Source organism: Falco cherrug, chromosome 5 (genome assembly GCF_023634085.1).
Source record: "Falco cherrug isolate bFalChe1 chromosome 5, bFalChe1.pri, whole genome shotgun sequence".
NCBI lineage: Eukaryota > Metazoa > Chordata > Aves > Falconiformes > Falconidae > Falco > Falco cherrug.
The window spans coordinates 32,586,715-32,603,971 of NC_073701.1; the positions used below are offsets into that span (position 1 = coordinate 32,586,715).

The 17,257-nt window shown below is 44.6% G+C and overlaps 1 protein-coding gene across 2 annotated transcripts in view; it reads right to left on the bottom strand.

Moving 5' to 3' along the window:
* SYN3 (synapsin III) overlaps window positions 1-17,257 on the bottom strand; it is a 201,250-nt gene that overhangs the window by 17,716 nt on the left and 166,277 nt on the right. For both annotated transcript variants that reach the window (XM_027816037.2, XM_055712629.1), the window contains exons 8-10: window positions 16,330-16,392; window positions 6,755-6,897; window positions 322-396 (exon numbers count right to left, since the gene is read on the bottom strand). In XM_027816037.2, the coding sequence (XP_027671838.1) occupies window positions 322-396; window positions 6,755-6,897; window positions 16,330-16,392 (281 nt within the window). The remainder of the gene's footprint in view (window positions 1-321; window positions 397-6,754; window positions 6,898-16,329; window positions 16,393-17,257) is intronic.

The window sequence follows — 17,257 nt, forward strand, 5'->3', positions numbered from 1 at the left end:
CTGATTTTATCCCTACATATTTGTGCTGGTGTGCTTGACCTTAGCAATATGGCCTTGTTTCCTGTGGCTACATTCACTAAAGATCTAATGATTTAGCAATGCTGGCCTCTAGCTGTACTTCCAGTCTCTTCTCCAAAATAGGACAGTTTGTGTTTGTGCCCTTAGTATATTTTTAAGGAAACACTTAGTCTTTTAAACTCCTTTATCCACCCTCCCAGGAGACCTCAATTACCAGTTCTCTCAATTAACCAAAGTCTGAAATACAATTCCTCCCTTCTCACCCAAGAATATCAAATGCTGTCTTGAAACCCTCTTCCTTACCTCTCTGTCATTGCAATCTGTTCTAGCATCGCGGAACCTGTGTTTGCCTTCCAGTTTCCAGAGATCGATGTCCTCCTAGGAAAACAAACCAAAAACATAACCCGAACATGAAAATACACTCCTGCCCCGTCCTCCCTCATACTGTAGTCCTCATTCTTGACTCAGTGCTTGTACAGGAGAGGATGAGATTCTTCCTCACAGAAGCCTTTCCAAATCCTTCCTCAACAACACTGCATACAGGCTATGTTGTTCAGACTCATGAAAAACTGAATGAGGAGTTAGACAGGGAAACCTCCAAGGAACCTTGAGCACACATCAAGCTCTGGGAGTACTTTCTTTCTTTATACAGAAGACCCAGGAGACCTGAAAAGTCTGTAGAAGATCTCTGGGATAATCACCCTTGTTTTCTGCAATGGTAGCATCTGCCGTCCATGGAAAAGCAACTTTCCAGGCAAACATCTGCTTGAGCAGCTCCACAAATGCCAGCTCTGACATTCTGGGTCTCTAACTTTGATTTCAATTGTACTGGTGTCATAGAAGTGTCATGTCACTGAGTTTTCATTGACCTGCCTGTGGCTTACTGTGTCTGGGCTTGGAGAATGTAGAATTGCAAAATTGTTGGAGTATGGTTAGCTGTAACTGATGGTTAATTTCCAAAAAAGGTACTGTTGCTGCCAAATTCTGGGATTCATCATCATCCATCAAGGGATGAAAATTTTCCTTTTTTTTTTGACCTTAGGCACAAGGCAGACCCTGGACAGCTTGCTGTGGCAACACTGCAGATAACCCTGGCATAGTGTGCAAGCTAGGACAAGTCAACAAGCTGACAGGATACATCCAGGGAGCATCTCCATGCTGAGGAAGATTTAGGTAAAGATTTAGGAGGCGAGTATGAGGTATGATCCAACATTTCAGCATGAGGTTGTGGGAACCCTTGCTGCCAGTTCTCTCACCTTTTGAACGTGATGTGGAAAAGAGACTCTGAACTTGCAAACCTACATGAAACAGTGGTAATACTGATGTCCTGCTAGACTATAAACCTGCGTCATTATAGTTGACTACCTAAGGTTCCCCTTTACTCTGGTGAGGGACAGCATGGAGTCCTTTTTCCATTTCTCTTCTAAAGTGATATATGTACTTGCTGTGAAATCTAAATGTTTTTTGTAACCATATATAAAGGGGGAGGGGTGGGGGCAAAGGATCATGATTACTGTGTTGAATGACTGTGTTTCCAGAGAGTTGACTCTTGTCCCTTGTTCCCTTCACCAACATCCATCTTCCTACCCTACTTTCTAAGCAAAAGAATGGGTTCCTCCTCAAGCTTTGATTGTTATGAGCTCTTTGGTGGCCTGTAAGGTCAGTATTCAACCCTCAGCCTCTCTTTCTCTTTTCACTTGGGGTTCTTAGGATTACATTTTTCAGTTCTGCAATGGGAAGAACAACTCTTTATTAACATTTACGTTCAGAAAATTGCCCTGCAGTGGCAGATGGCATCCAACATCCCATTAGTACTGATGAGAACTCCTGGAGTCTGATTAGTGAGAAGATGGTTGGATATCACTGTTCAGAAAATGTACCTGGCATACCAAATGTAAGCAGCTGTGTTGTCCCTGAGAAAACCAAACCACAGCTATACAGTTTTACAAGGAAATCTGATGTGGAAAAGCTCCCAAAATAAGAACTCTGCTCTAGCCATTGGGCTGATTGGTTTGACTTGTTTATGCCTACCCATCTCCAGCCAATATTGGGCATAAGATATAAATATTTATCTAAGCTGTATCCCTAATTTTCCTGTTAGTAAACTTTGCTGTTTTAAAATGGAATAGCTTCAGCTGAAGCCTTCTGGACCAGTCATCAAACTCCTACACCATCGCCTCTGTCAAGATCACTGTCTTCCGGTCATGTCTGAGCAGTTCAGGTGTCAAGCATGCCACCAAATTGTTCTTGTTCTTGTTCTTGTTCTTGTTCTTGTTCTTGTTCTTGTTCTTGTTCTTGTTCTTGTTCTTGTCCTTGTCCTTGTCCTTGTCCTTGTCCTTGTTCTTCTTCCTCTTGTTATTCTTCTTCTTCCTCTTCATCTTCCTCTTCTTCTTCCTCTTCTTCTTCTTCTTCCTCTTCTTCTTCTTGTTCTTCCTCTTCTTCTTCTTCCTTTTCTACTTCTTATTTTTTCTTTCCCTTTTTGTATTCAACCTGAAGTGGAAAAGGAGACACGACAAATATCTTTCCCTAAGGATGCTCTGCCTCAAACCCAATTTTTCTTAGGGACTGAAAGTCGAAGAGCTTCTTAGTAGTCATCCAAAATATCAGGGGCCACAACAGTGTACAGCCAGTATCTTAAAGGAAAAAACCCCAGAAAACCCAGGCTCTTAGGGATCAGTTAATCAAGCTGATTTGTGACCAAGGTTACCTTCAGCATTGCTTAGGATAAGTGGATAGACTAGCAGATCATGGGCTGTTGGTGTATTGGGTTTGTGTGGCAAGGTTTTGGTAGCGGGGGCACTACAGGGGTGGCTTCTGTGAGAAGCTGCTAGAAGCTTCCCCCATGTCTGATGGAGCCAGTGCCAGCCGGCTCCAAGATGGACCTGCCACTGGCCAAGGCTGAGCCCATCCATGACAGTGGTAGTGCCTCTGGGATAACATATTTAAAGAAGGGAGGAAAAAACCTACAGCAGAACAACAGCTGAAGAGAGGAGTGAGAATGTGAGAGGAACAACTCTGCAGACACCAGGGTCAGTGGTGGAGGTGCTCCAGGTGCTGGAGAAGGGGTTCCCCTGCAGCTTGTGGTGAAGTCCACGGTGAGGCAGGCTGTGCCCCTGCAGCCTGTGGAGGTCTGTGGTGGAGCAGATACCCACCTGCAGCCCATGGGGGGCCCCACAGTGAAGCAGGTGATGCCCAAAGGAGGCTGTGACCCTGTGGGAAGCCCACGCTGGAGCAGGCTCCTGGCAGGACCTGTGGCCCCGTGGAGAGAGGAACCCAGGCTGGAGCAGGTTTGCCAGCAGGACTTGTGACCCCATGCGGGACCACACTGGATCAGGTTGTTGCTGAAGGGCTGCACCCTGTGGAAGGCACCCACGCTGGAGCAGTTCCTGAAGAACTGCAGCCTGTGGGAAGGACTCATATTGGAGAATTTTGTGGAGGACTGTCTCCTGTGGGAGGGACCTAAGGCTGGAGCAGGGTCAGAGTGTGGGGAGTCCTCCCCCTGAGGGGGAAGGAGCAGCAGGAACAATGTGTAATGAACTGACTGCAACCCCAATTCCCCATCCCCCTGCACCACTCAGGGGGAGAAAGTAGAGAAACTGGGAGTGAGGTTAAGCCCAGGAAGAAGGGAGGGGTCGGGGAAAGGTGTTTTAAGATTTGGGTTTATTTCTCATTAGCATACTTTGATTTCACCGGTAATAAATGAAATTAATTTTTCCAAGTTGAATCTGTTTTACCCGTGGTGGTAACTGCTGTGTGATCTCCCTGTCCTTCTCTTGACCCATGAGCTTCTCATCCTGTTTTCTCTCCCCTGCCCAGCTGAGGAGGGGAGTGATAGAGCAGCTTTGGTGGGCACCTGGCATCCAGCCAGGGTCAAACCCACCACAGTGCCACAACAGTGTACAGTCAGTATCTTAAAAGAAAAGACCTCAGGCTTTTAGGGATTGCTTAATCAAGCAGATTTGTGACCAAGACACCTTCAGCATTGCTTAGGATAAGCGGATACACCAGTAGACCATGGGCTGTTGGTGTCCTATACTCACCATCTCCAAGCTGGGCCATTTCAGTCCATAAGTAGTTTGTTGAGTTGAGACTAGTTGAGACGCAGCTGATGTTGTATCCCCTGCAGAGCATACTGAACTGCATTTGAGGTGACAAGATCAGAAGTCACACTCATGAAACCAGAAAGGAAAGGATGTTACCCTTCTACTAAGAGCTGGTGGGAAAGAATATCTCACTCCTGAAAATCACCAGCTGCTGGCTTCATTAAAAGTGAACATCTCATGAGTCTTAACTGGAAACGATCCCTCTGTTGGACCCCAGTTGGGGTGAGGGTGGAAGCACAATTTCTGCCCCAATTTCCCCTGCTACGTGAGCAGTATTCATGTTTTCCCTTTACCAGTATTATGACAGCTAAATGCATTTGGTGGAATTTTAGGCATGTATCACATGTTGCTTATCTGCTGGTTTTGAGACTGGCCTGAGGCATGGGCTAAGTAGGTGTTTGTTAGTTGTGTAAATCTGGAGTCACTGCACTGCAGTCAATGGGAAACTGAACTCAGGCCTTGGGTCATGGGCTGGAAGGAAGTGCATTGAACATCTGGGGCGGGGAGGAATGCATGAGTCACCCTGCAGCATCCTCCCTCCAGCAGATGCTTGGTGCAAAGTAAACATATTCTGGAGAATTTTGGTACACAGCCTTTCCTCAGAAGGAAGGGGCTTTTAAAGTCTATATGTGTAGATGAAAGTGTAAAAATACTGGGTAGTTTCCATGACTCACAGATCAAAGTAATTTACTTAGTGTGATGCTACTGCAGATGCTGTAATCGTCTTTAAGGCTGAGATTTGCTAGCATGGCTAATGATTCTGAGTCTTCTGTTTGAGACATCAGTGAGAACTCTGATATTTTGGTTGCTTTTACCTCTGTCCTTGGACATAGTAGGGACTTAATTCTTTATACCATAGAAAGAGCTTTCTGTTCTGTCTGATGCTGGGACAGAAGGAACAGCCCCTGATGGGACTGACTGTACCACTCTCCCAAGCTCACATCCATAAATGATTATCTCAATATAAGTCAACCTTCTGGGTTAGCAAGCCCCTGGGTAAATTTTGCTGTTTGCTTTCTTTGCTAATAAGCTTCATTTCTTATTAAGGTGTTTCCCGTTCATGGCTGTTTTCATGTGAAAACGTTTCTCATTTAGCAAACAATTGTTTGTGCAGCTATATTCCCAAGTGGGATTAGCTTTTAGTGTGACTGCTTTCTTTCCTCAGTTATGTGGTATTATTTCGGATCCTTGTCTGGATGAATGCATGGTGAGTGCGAATAATAAACGGGGAGAGGATATGGTCAAGCTAACTGGGCCTTTGTTTCTCTTAGAGGCAGACTGGGAGCAGGCTCTGGAGCCAAGGCTGACTAGGTTGGCAGGAACAGGGAATTTTAATTGATATTTTAAACCTTCCTTCCTCTGGCCAATTTGAGCCAGACTCCCTGAGATGTTAATGTAATATTAGGCAACTGTGCTATTGTTGACCTGATCATATTTAAATCTAATTTTCTCTCATTGAGTTCACATGAAGTAGTGGAGTGTCCCACAAGTCCTTTCCATGAAGAATGTGATTCAGCTGTTATCTAGTTTACTTAAATACCTCTGCGCTATGAATCCAACCTGGAATTTTAGATAGCTATAGCTGAAAAATATGTGATCATGTACATTTGATTATCTTACTTTACTATGTCTCACCAGAGATATGGCCTGGGAGTTTGTAAACACAGACCCAAACCTCACAGTATTGTGGGTGTTAGGTAACATATGAAATTTATCTGGCAACCTGATGAATGTACTGCTGGAGCTGTCTACTTGTCCAGAATTTTGTGGCTGGACAAGGAGCTTCCACAGAAGCTGTGCTATTTGGCTTTTCTCATCTACTGGTTTGCAGTAAGAAGAAACAGGTTTCTTACACTGAGTCATGGTTACATCCTTAATTGACCCTGAACACTACCAACATTTGGCTGAATGCTGAATGCTTTTTAATATTTTTAAGCATGCCAGTGTTGAGGGTTGCCTTCTTGCCACCTGCCTCACTACCCCAAGGGGCAGGGAGGAGCTCCAGGACACTCACAGAAATGTCTCTCCTCCTTTCCCTCCTTTGTATGCTTCCAAGAAGCACATATGCAAAATGCTTACAGAAACCCTGCAAGCTGGCCAGGCTGAGGCCATTTGTACGCGGTGCTGTGTGCTCCTCATGTCCATGTGTGCCATGGCTGTGGTGCCACAGTCTCCAGCTGGGGTGAGGATGGGTGTTGCTATGGCTTGGATACTGTAGGACTCCATGAGTTGCAGTTGGCTCAGCCTTTTTTATTGCTTCTGCCAGATGGGAAGGGGGTGGGTTCAGTTCCCACTAGAGGGTACTGGCAGCTGGAGGAGTTTCCTGGGAAAGATGAGCCCTTTGACAGTTGGAGGGAGAGGTGATAGCTGATGGCAGAGCACAGTTACAGTGGGAACAGACAGAGAAAGATTTACACTCCAGAAACAATGAACTGATGGTAGGTAATGGAGAAGATGATCCATTAGCGTGCAGATGAATGGAGAAGAGGGATCTGGGTTCAGAGGTGGGGGGAGAACAGCAGGGCTGTTCTTCAAGGAAATTAAGTCAGCTTCCTACTCCTGCCCAGAGCAGCCACCAACTGAACCGTCTCCCCGCTGTCTTGCTCCAGCATAGCCCATAGCCACGCACTCACATGTAAGCCTTGTAGTTGCTGCCAATCTTCTGGATTCGGATGTCATACTTGGAGTCAATGAACGGCTCCGTGGTCGCATAGGTTTTTGCCATGGCTACTATGCTGGCCATGTCCCGGAAGTCGTGCTGGTTCTCAACTTTGACCTGGGTTGCCAAAATCCAATGAAAAAGTGACAAGAGCAAAAAGAATAGGAATACTTTGTGAGCAGAAGTCATCTCCACACTCGGATAGCTCCATGTCAGTTAAAACCCACACAGATGGAGCTGACAGAGGACAGAGCAGGGATTATGTGGTTTAAAGAGAGAAGCTCCCCAGACCAACCCAACCCAGAGCAAATCAACGCCTTTCTCCCTCCTCATGCACAAGCCCTGGTAAACCTGGCACCAGGGAGGCAGCTAGACCTTTGCCCAGATGGCTCTTGCTCCTATGATGCTTCAGAAAAATATTTGATCTCTTAAGGGACATTACTTCATTCAAACATTGCAACTGCTGTTTCCCATGTTGGGATGGATGAAAACAGAGTATTGTGGGTGGTCAGGAAATAGAAACCAATGCCAGGAAATCAACAAGAGAGCTGGTTGTCCGCCACCTCTAGGCTTTAGTTCCCTGGCATTTCACATTACCCCCCTCCAGACTTTCACTGAGAAGTGGTGCAGGTCTCCTGGCTGGAAGCAAGCTCTGAAGGAAAAGGGTGTCTCTGGGGGAGCCTGTGATTCTCAGGGAGGTTTGTGTGAACACAGTGCATTGGTCAGGTGTGTGGGACAGCTGGTTGAGTGTTAGGCTTGGGTTGTACTTGGAAATGAGAGGGCAGTGCCATGTGCTAAGGTTTTTCTGAGAAGCTGGCTTTTCACAGATTTGTATTCAGTTATGAGAAATGCTCTGTATCATATAAAAAAAAAGGGAGGGGGACGAGGGGCATGAAAGAAGGACCAAAACAATAGAAGTTCTACTGATATGATCAAATCTCTACAAAACCTCACTGATTTGGGAGAGGAAATCTGAACAAGTAGGTAGTGAGAACATAGTGGACAACTTTACATCATACCATCAACCCCTGGCTTTAGTCTATTGGCAAAAACTTGTTTGGTGCATTAGAGAAACCCATGGAAATCTTGTTCCTTAGAGCTGAATGGATGCAGGAAGGGTGGGTTAACTGGTGGAAAAAAGACCAACACTGTGTGAAAAGGGTGGGCAAGTGAGTGACTTTCCTTATGTATTACCTACACTTCATAGTTTTGTAGCACTCTGAGACCACAGTTGGGGATTGCAACCCTGCTTTGCTAATTGCCTTATGACAACCAGTCAGTGTCTGCCACGGGAGAATTTCCCAGTTGCGTCAGTGTGTATGTTAAAGGAGGGTGATGCCAGACTATGTGGAGCCAGCTGAAGGAAATGCGTGCAATGGTATTTGGTGTTTCTTTGCAAAGAACAAACAAGTGGTTTTACATATCTGCCTTCAACCATGAGAGGGCAGGAGCCATCTTCACTAGAGAACAGAGGACAAGCCTGTTGCTAACCTGTTGTACTCCGTTTAGATGGTTTTGTGTAAGTGCCAGCTGTAACATAAACCAAAGATGCAGCCACATCCTGGTGCAGAAAAGCTCTTGAGAACTGGACAGGTTGTGGGGAAGGTGAAAAGTGCAACTAGTTTGACCTGTGACCATTTCTAGATGCCTGAATAGAAAGAAAAAAGACCTGGTCTTTGCTTCTCCTTTTGCTGAATGCCAGATACCCCTAGTCCTCCTCCCTTTTGCTGTGGTGAGGGCTGCGCTTTACCTCTTCAGGGACCACTGAGAGAGCAGAGGAAGACGACAATTGTCTGTGGTGTGGAAGGGTAGGAAAGAAAAAGGGAAATAAAAAATGCATAGGGGAAATATAAAGGCAACCATTGCACATTTTCCAGGAGGAGCAGCCTTGCTCTGGGTTATGTTGTTCCCCTCTATGTCTAAGCGGGGCTGCATGCAGTGCTGGCTGCTCCTGGTGCAGCAAGGCAGGGTGAGGTGGGAATACCCTGGAGGCAGCAGGGGAAGCATGAGAGGGGAGCACCTCACATAGGGGAAGCCCCCCAATGTGGGCACGGCTTGCAAAATACCAGGGGGAACAAGACAGGCTGTGTCAGGGCTGGGTATTTTGGTTGCGTAGATAGGAGCTGCACCGGGCTGAATGACATCAAGCTAGAGTCCCACCCAGATGAGATGATTGCAGGAGGGACTGCAGGGGCAGGCGTTACGCAGTGTTATGACATATATCTCCTGGACCCTTTTGGCAATGGGAAAAGACAAAAGCCATTATATAATGACTACTTGAAACATTTGCAGGATCTGAAACAAAATGGTGTGCTTGTGCAACAGATATCTTTGGGCCCTGGTATCCCCAGCCCAGGAATATTTGTCCCAGAGGCAGAGGAAGGGATGCTGCTTCCCTCTCCAGACTGGAATTAGACCGTGTTGTTATTTCTAGAAAGGAGCTTTATGCTCGTCTCATTAAATGGGATTTTTCCTCAAAGATACAGCATACTATGGAAAGGAAGGATCCATTTATTTCTCCTCTCCATCACCCACTTTCTATAGGGAGAGAGGGAAAGCACTTGAAGGTGTTTTCTCCAATGGGTCTGAAGATTTTTGGTTGGGTAAATAAAGGGGAGGACTCACTGAGAACACAAAGTCGGAAATGAAAAACAAAGAAGATGATTCCCACAGTGCTACACCACTGCACAGTCCTCAGGAAACAGCTCTGCCATCTTCCCTGGCCCATGCTGGAGCCCTTCCCATGGACTTTTCAGAGAAAGCATTCACAGAGTTCCCCTTTTAGGAGATCACGGCCTTATTTCCCACCAGGCATCAAAATAATCACACACACGAAATCTGAGCCACTGTTTGTTAATTGTTGGATCCAGCTAAATTTGACAAAATAACAGCTATGTCCTGGGTTAACGCTGGTTTAGTCCAGGGTATGCTTATTACTTCATAAGTAGGAAGCACTTGAGTTACAGTCAAATTAGATTTATTTTCGTGCCTTATCTATCAAGTCCACTCTCTTATTAGCTTTCTACTTTTATATTTCATATAATTCATTTCCTCCTGCCTTGTAACCCTTTTACAATAAAATATCCATTCTCCTAACAGGAGAAAAATCCTAGAGATAACCAAAGCCAGGGTAGATGTAGTGTGACACCAGAGGGCATTATTTAAGAAGGGACTACTAACAATCATTCTAGAGCAAACAGTTACCAATTTAACTAATAAGGGATAAATCTGTCTTCTAAAATGGCAGGTTGGACAATGCATGAAGCTGAGAAAAGAAAATGGAAAGAGATCAACATGAAGCCATTTCTTTCTTTCTCTCTCTTTTTTTTTTCCTTTTGCAACCTTCTTAGGATAAATTTGATATCCCATTAGCTGCGTAGAGGAGTGCAAACACAGCCCCTGGCCTGGAAGCCTGTTTGCTTAGCTGTGCTGGCTGTTTGAGCAGCAATAGACTCATTTTGGAGCCATCAGCTGCTGTTTGCTGTAGCATTTTAGTGACCTGTTGTGAAGAGTTTGGGCCAGTGTGTTGACAAATACCTTTTCTGAGTAAGAAAGCTCCCTGGGATAGTCCCTGCTTCCCTTCTGACTCTCTTCTCTAACCCAGGCACTGGCTGTGCCCTAGCACACTCCTTGTTGCTGCCTTGGAGAGGGGAATCTGGCTGGATCCCTGGGGACAGGGATTACACAGATGTGACTGTCCCTTTGCCCTGTGGTGGCACCTCAGAGGCTGATATGATGTGACCTGCAGCTGGTGCCCATTTCCACCCTCAGCCTGCATAAGAAGCACCTGTCCTTGGCTAAAGAGCAGTTTGAGGGACAGATCAGGAAGAAACACTTCTGCCCCATCCCTGCTGTTGACCGTCTTTCTAGGCCTTCCTGCAAGACAGGATTTTGGAGAGTGGGTCCTGCCATTGTTAAAAAGCCACCACTGGTATTTCCTGGGCAGTCTGAGCCACCTCCAAGGTCTGTGTGAGCACAGGTTCCTGCAGTGAGGGACCTGGGTAGAAACAACTTCTTCTTTTGTCTCACAGTTCCTGAGTCTACTGCCTCTTATATATCCCCATTGTTCCTGGACACCAGGGTCCCAGGCACTGAAAGGTACTGCCTTACAGTCCCCTTTTGCTTTTGTTAGTTACATGGCCACATGAAAATATAGTCAGCCAAACTGGCATAACTATAGTAGTCTGCTAGGGCTGCCTTAGCCTTGCCTCTCTGAGCATCATCCAGAATTAACTCTGCCTTACAGGTTAAACCCACACCACCTTGGACATGGCTTGCAGAAGCAGTTTCTATGTCCAGACTGGGGTTAGAGGCATGTTCAGCTGGAAAGTAAGCGTCCGAGGCTGAGCCAGGGCTGAGCCTGGCAATGTGGTGTTCAACTGAGTCTTGGTAGGCTTGTGAAAATGTATGGTCTGAGTGTTCTCCTCTGGAGGAACTGGTGTGGCCACACAAAGCTTGTGATTTTTCATCCCTCTCAACCTGTGCTTAGCCCTTCTGTAGCAACTTTACCATCTTAGGACAGCAGGTTTTCAGGAGCAACTCTGCACAGCAGGTTTCCTGAGTGTCTTTACCCCAGATTACACTCCCCTTCTCAGAAAATATCCAATCCAACCGACTCGCTTTCATTTTAGGCCTAACTTTGACCCACCTCAAAATAATAAAGAAACAACAGAGTCTGCATTTCCTTATTATCCTCACACTGAAGTTCTCCACATGTTATGCTGCCTTTAATGCATTAAACCTTACAATCCCTACTAAATTCCTAATGAAGAGTTTCTGTCAGCCCAAAGTCTTGGCAGCTTTGGTCCCCAGTGCCCTGGATCAGCCACAGTTTTCTGTGTCCAGCAGAAGCTTCCAGACTGATGTGCAGGAAATGGGGATGCTTTTGCTGTTTTCAAGGCGGGTGGTACCTCCTTGTTCATGAGTCAGTGGGAACACAGTGATTGGGCTGCTCTGTTGTGAATGTTACATGTCAAGTCATTATTTGTCCTCTGTAAAAGAAAATATTTGTTCCTTGACAAACCGAGGCAGCCCTTTCCCCTTCCTTTCCTCTTTAGCACACTGGATTTTCAAAGCTCTCACTTTTGGAACATTCTATTTCCAGTCCCGAGAGAGACAAGGTGACGAACTGTCCTTCCTGATAAAAAGCTTGCAGTATTTTTACATTACAGAGTGGCTCTGTTTAGCTTGTGCTATATTTATACCAAAGGGGGAAAAAAAAAGAGCAGAAAAGTCTTTCCCATCCAGTAAGAGAGAAAATAACTCTGACCATGTTATTACGAACAACAAGTTTTTCTTCTACGATGTAATAAATTCATCTGAGCCAGGATTTGTACTGGGGAGGTGTTTTTGTAATTACGGAGCAGGAGGGGACAGGAGTTGGCTCTTCAACTGGCCTAATTAGAGAGGTCTAAAAATAAAGTAAGAGCAGCAATATATATATATATTTATTAAATTCATATAAATATATATAAAGCCGCATGAACAGATACTGTTTTTCCTCTCTTTGCAGATCTGGCAGTTGTTTCCTCCTCATGATCTGATCAGCAAGAGGTGAAGAGGCTCTTTGAGTGAATTTGCATTGCTGGGCTCTGTTCCTAGGGCAATTTAGGGTCACGTTAGCACACAAATGGTAGATACTAACACAGAGCTTTATTCTTTTCCATGGGCTCTGGCATTATGAAATCTGGAGTCAGGAAGAAATGTTATTCCCTTCTTGCTCTAATGCTCACCCTATCCAACAGAGACCGCCGATCACTTCTGGGACAGGTAGCCTCAAACTGTGCAATGCTTAAAAATGCCTTGTCCTCTTTGGAACTTCTGGGTGAACAATAGTTCAGTTCTGCACAGAGGACACTTCTCAGTGTTCATCCATGGTTTCCTTGAGTACTGTTGACCCCATGAGCCTGGGCGACTTAAATACAACATGAGAAAGGTCCTTCTCTGCTGACTCTGTTGTAAACCATTGTCTAATCTGTATTCCTACAGACATTTTATTTGTATTGATACTGTATTGGACCAGCAGCATGCTGAGCACTTTTTTATGATCTTCTAGTGCCAACAAAATATGAAGTGACTCAAAATTTTGGAAGGGAGATAATGATGGTCATGGGAGGGGCTGAGGGGCCTATGTGTTGGTTTTAGATGAGAAGATTGCCTGGTGCCCCTTTGTCTCTCTGGGTGAAGGCTATTCCTGGTCTCTCTGTTCAAGTCAGTAGAGAGGCTGTTGTTTCTGGATTTCTCAACAGAAATTTCAAAGGATGCCTTTTATTGCAAGTTTTATTCTTTGTCTTCACCTGCACCTTACATGCACGCATTACTTGGCAAGAGCATTTCTATCTCTAATGGTATACTGCCACCCCTTTTGGTTCTGACCTTAAATACTGACTGTTAATCTTTCAAGCTAAAGACAGTCTATAAAGCCTCTTTCTTACAAGTCCTAACACAGTTATTTTTCATTATAGCTTTGAGAATTCTCTGTTCAACCCTCTGATTAAAAAATGTGGTGGGTGAATTTTGTGAAAATGTTGTGAAAACAAACGGTATGTGAAAATGAAAGCCTGACTATTATAATTATGTTCTTTCTAGCCATTATTGCAAAATAATAAGCACTCAGCACTTCTTATAATGCCAAGGACCTTATAAACATGAATTAGCAATAACTATCAGGTAATCATAATCCCTCTGGTCTGTAACACAGAGAAACCGAAGAAGAACTGAAATGACACAGATCTCCCTGCAAGTCAATGGTGTAGCTCTTCAGGGAAGAGGCCTTTTCTGTGTCCAGAGTTTTTCTGGCTCCTGATCACTGTACAAATAAAGAATAGCAGCATCTGGACTTCCCATCTTTGCTCATTCTTCTATGTCTTGGTGCTTTCCATTACATGTGATTTTATCATTAATAACAAGAAAAATGTAAGTACTTCCTTGACAATTTCTGCTGGTAATGAGATTGTAATCTGAATGCTCACATCCTTTGAAGCACCCATTAGAGGTACAAATACATGGCTCACAATCTTGGCATCATTTTTTGCAGTAAGTACTATTTTTAATACTCATGTGTACTTTGGCTAATAGGTTGGTTATTTTATCCTCCATTTCTTCAGTCACCGCTTTTATACAGAACATGACCTGATGCAGGTGCTTTATTAACATTTACATTCTTACACTTATCTGAACCAAAAGCCAGCCTCTCTCTTTTCATATTACATATATTTTACAGCTAAAGACCTGCTATTTCCTGCTATCATCTCTACTTCAGAAGACCACTGCAAAAAAATCCTTTAGCTCTCTGCAATCTCCTTATTATTACTGGTTATTGCTTCTACATTATGATGGTTAAACCACTATTTGTCTCCTAGAAACTTTCCTCTGCTGAATTATTTAATTGGATGTTTGAATTTTTTTATTTATAGGTGTTTCTTTTCTAGTACACCCGTAGTTCTGCCTGTCTGTATTTCTCTTGACATTTCCTGTGGTTTCTTGCTGTCAGTTCCCCTTGGCTTAAACCCTATTGTCTTAAAAACAACATCTTGAAACAAATTCCTGTCACTTGCCTTTTAAACCAACCAACTTGTTCTTATTTTATTTTCACTTTCTCTCATCTCTTTTTGCTCTATGCAATGACATGCGGTTGGACTTCAAGAATACTAATTTAATTAGTCTCATCTTTCCTTCAGGCTGCTTGTGGCTGGAGAAGGGCCCAAACTAAAACCATAAGGTCAACAACCCTTCCTTCCTGTACCTTCCCGATGTACTGAACTGAGCAGTGTTGAAACTCCGTGCCCAAATCCATATCCAGACTTTGCTAGTAGTCCCTAATTTCATAATGGACTAAAGTAAACCTGGCCTCAGACCAATTCTTTCTTCTAAGATGCTGGCTGTCAGCCTATCTTCATCTGGAACGACTTCCTACGTACCCTCCTTGTACCACTGTGTAGAGTTGTGCCTGGAGTTTGAATAGAAACTCTCTTCCTCTATAACTTGTGACGGCAAAAATCAAGAGCATTAAAGAATAAAATGGGAGGGAAGTGAGAGGTGGAAGAAGATCTAATGCCTGGTGCAGAAGACTATAGCTAAATATTCTGCTGAGAGTTTTGTCTGGAAACAGGGTTAAGGCTGGGGTGCTTTTCTCTCATTCTGCCCTCATTTCTGTAGCCACCGAGGGCCCTTTGTGAACAAGAGAGTCACATGAAGCGCTCCCTACAGTACAGGTGAAATTGCAGAGCAGTTGGAGATATCCAGGATTGCAAGGTCTTAAGGAACTTGAAACCTTTCCTCAGGGAGAGGTTTCTTCCTCCTGATTTGTCCTGGTTAGATTTTGCTAATTAAATCCTTCCTAGGGACATGTTCAGTGGCTCGCTCTACAAGCAGTTCTAGGCTGTCCACATGTACTCTAATTCAATGACACTTCTGCCTGTTTAACACATGCAGCACCAATATTTTAACAAACATTTCCTGCTTATTTAAATGCTTATTCTTTGATTTTGAAAGCCAGCTCCACCACTGGCCCGGGGATCTGAGCCCACTTCCTCTCCAGCAGCTACCATCGAGACAGGGGAACATTGCAACCAAAGCAGGAAGGATTATGAGAGCTTCCATATACAATCCAGGAAGCCAGAAAAGGCTTCTGTTTCCAGAGCACACGCAAGCAAGCTGTACCAGGTTTAAGTTTGTCATACCTATATACAATTTTCAGGCAAAGTGTGAGGCTTGGAGAAGGTCTATCTGCTCTAGGGAAGCACTGTGACAGGGGTATCGGTTATCAAGTTCATGTACCACCCATTTGGGTTCAGAGATTACACATCAGAATTTCATACTTCTGAACAAATCATGTTTTAGACAAGGGGTGCTTTTGTAAAAGGTATATGCAAGAAAGAGGAGGCTAAAGTGCAGCAGGAATGTGCTGGCGATGCCTCACTGAAAGGGGAGCCCTGTCACCCCAAGAAACAGGGGCTGCTAATTCACTGGGGGAATAAAGATCCCAGAGAGCCTGGGAAAAACAAACAGGTCCTTCTGGGGAGTGAACTGTTTTTCAGGATTCCTTGGCAGGCAACCAGCCACTCTGCTTTGTAAGGTCTTGTTCTTCCTTGCAAGGAGGAAAAAAATGACTGAAGGGCTCCGTTTTATTGAATAAAGTCATCATAATGTGCTCAAGACCAGTGCCACTGCTCCTCATTGTGAGAGCTATGGGGTGTAGCTGCACATTACAGGTGCTTGAATAAACAACATTACTACTTCTAGGAGAGGATAAAATATATAAAAGACAAGCCTAATGACTTCAGCCCAGCCAGCTTTTCCCCCACTCTTCACAGCCCCCCTTCCCACATCCCAGACAGCCTCCAACCCAATACCACTGCCTGTCTCCAAATGTGTGACAGCAGAAAAAGGCCTTTTCTCCCACAGGAACAGCCAGTGCAACCCAGATAGGCTGTGGGGAGGTTTAACCCCTTCGCTGGCTGGCCGCACGCTGTGTATGGTTGCAGGAATGCTGTGCCACATATATATCTGTTTCCCGAGCTAGATGTGTTTTTTTTTTTTTTTACTTACCTTCCCCATTCCAGCATGAGCATGTCCCAGCTTGACCACTACAGGGAAATTTGGAGTTGTGAGCTGAAAGACAAAAGAAGGAGCTCCTCATTAGTTATTTTTTTCCAGCCACTGTATATGAAATAGTTTACTTTTATTTAGTAGTTTTTATCCCTTTCCTGGATTCTGATGGGAGGATAAAAAGGTCAAATAAAGGTTATCCAGGTGGTAGGACAGCAAGCAAAAGTCCTTTCACTGAGACCCATATGATGGGAAATGGAAGCCAGGTAGAATTCCTCAGCTCTGACCCACTTTTGCTGCCTGATAACAGTAACGACTAAAACCTTCTTATTCTTTCCTGTTACTTTTCACACTCTTTACATATGCGTGTACACTCATATACATGTAAAAATCCTGCACCTGCAAGCTTGAGTAAGTGAACACTTTCAGATGTGAAAATGTCTGAATTGTGAGAAAGACTAGGGTGGTTTGTTTTTTTCCACACAGACTGCTTTGGCCTTTAAGGTGAGTGTGAGCAGTCCTTCAGCAGCTCCCATTCCCCTCCTGTCAGCAGTGATGGGGGCAAGGAGAGAGGGAACATGAGCCAACCCTTGGGTGCAACTCACAAAGTCCATGTATTCATAAAGCCTCTTCCTCTCTTCTCTTAACTTCAGGGGTGGGTATAGGGAATAAAAGAAGACAAAGGGTTGGAAAAAAATAGAAAAAAATATGTCATGTCGTCTCCCTGGCTTGTGTGGTGTTTACACTGGGCAGTGTCCTGCCATCCGAGCCATGGAAGTGCATCTTAGTGCATATGTGGGATTTTACCTGGATAACTGCAGGTATCTTCTCTGCCTTCTGTTCCTCAGTTTCATGCTCATGCAAGGATTCCCTTGGAGCAATCAGCTGAGAGCTGGGTGGCTGGACTGGTAGGAAGTGCATACGCCAG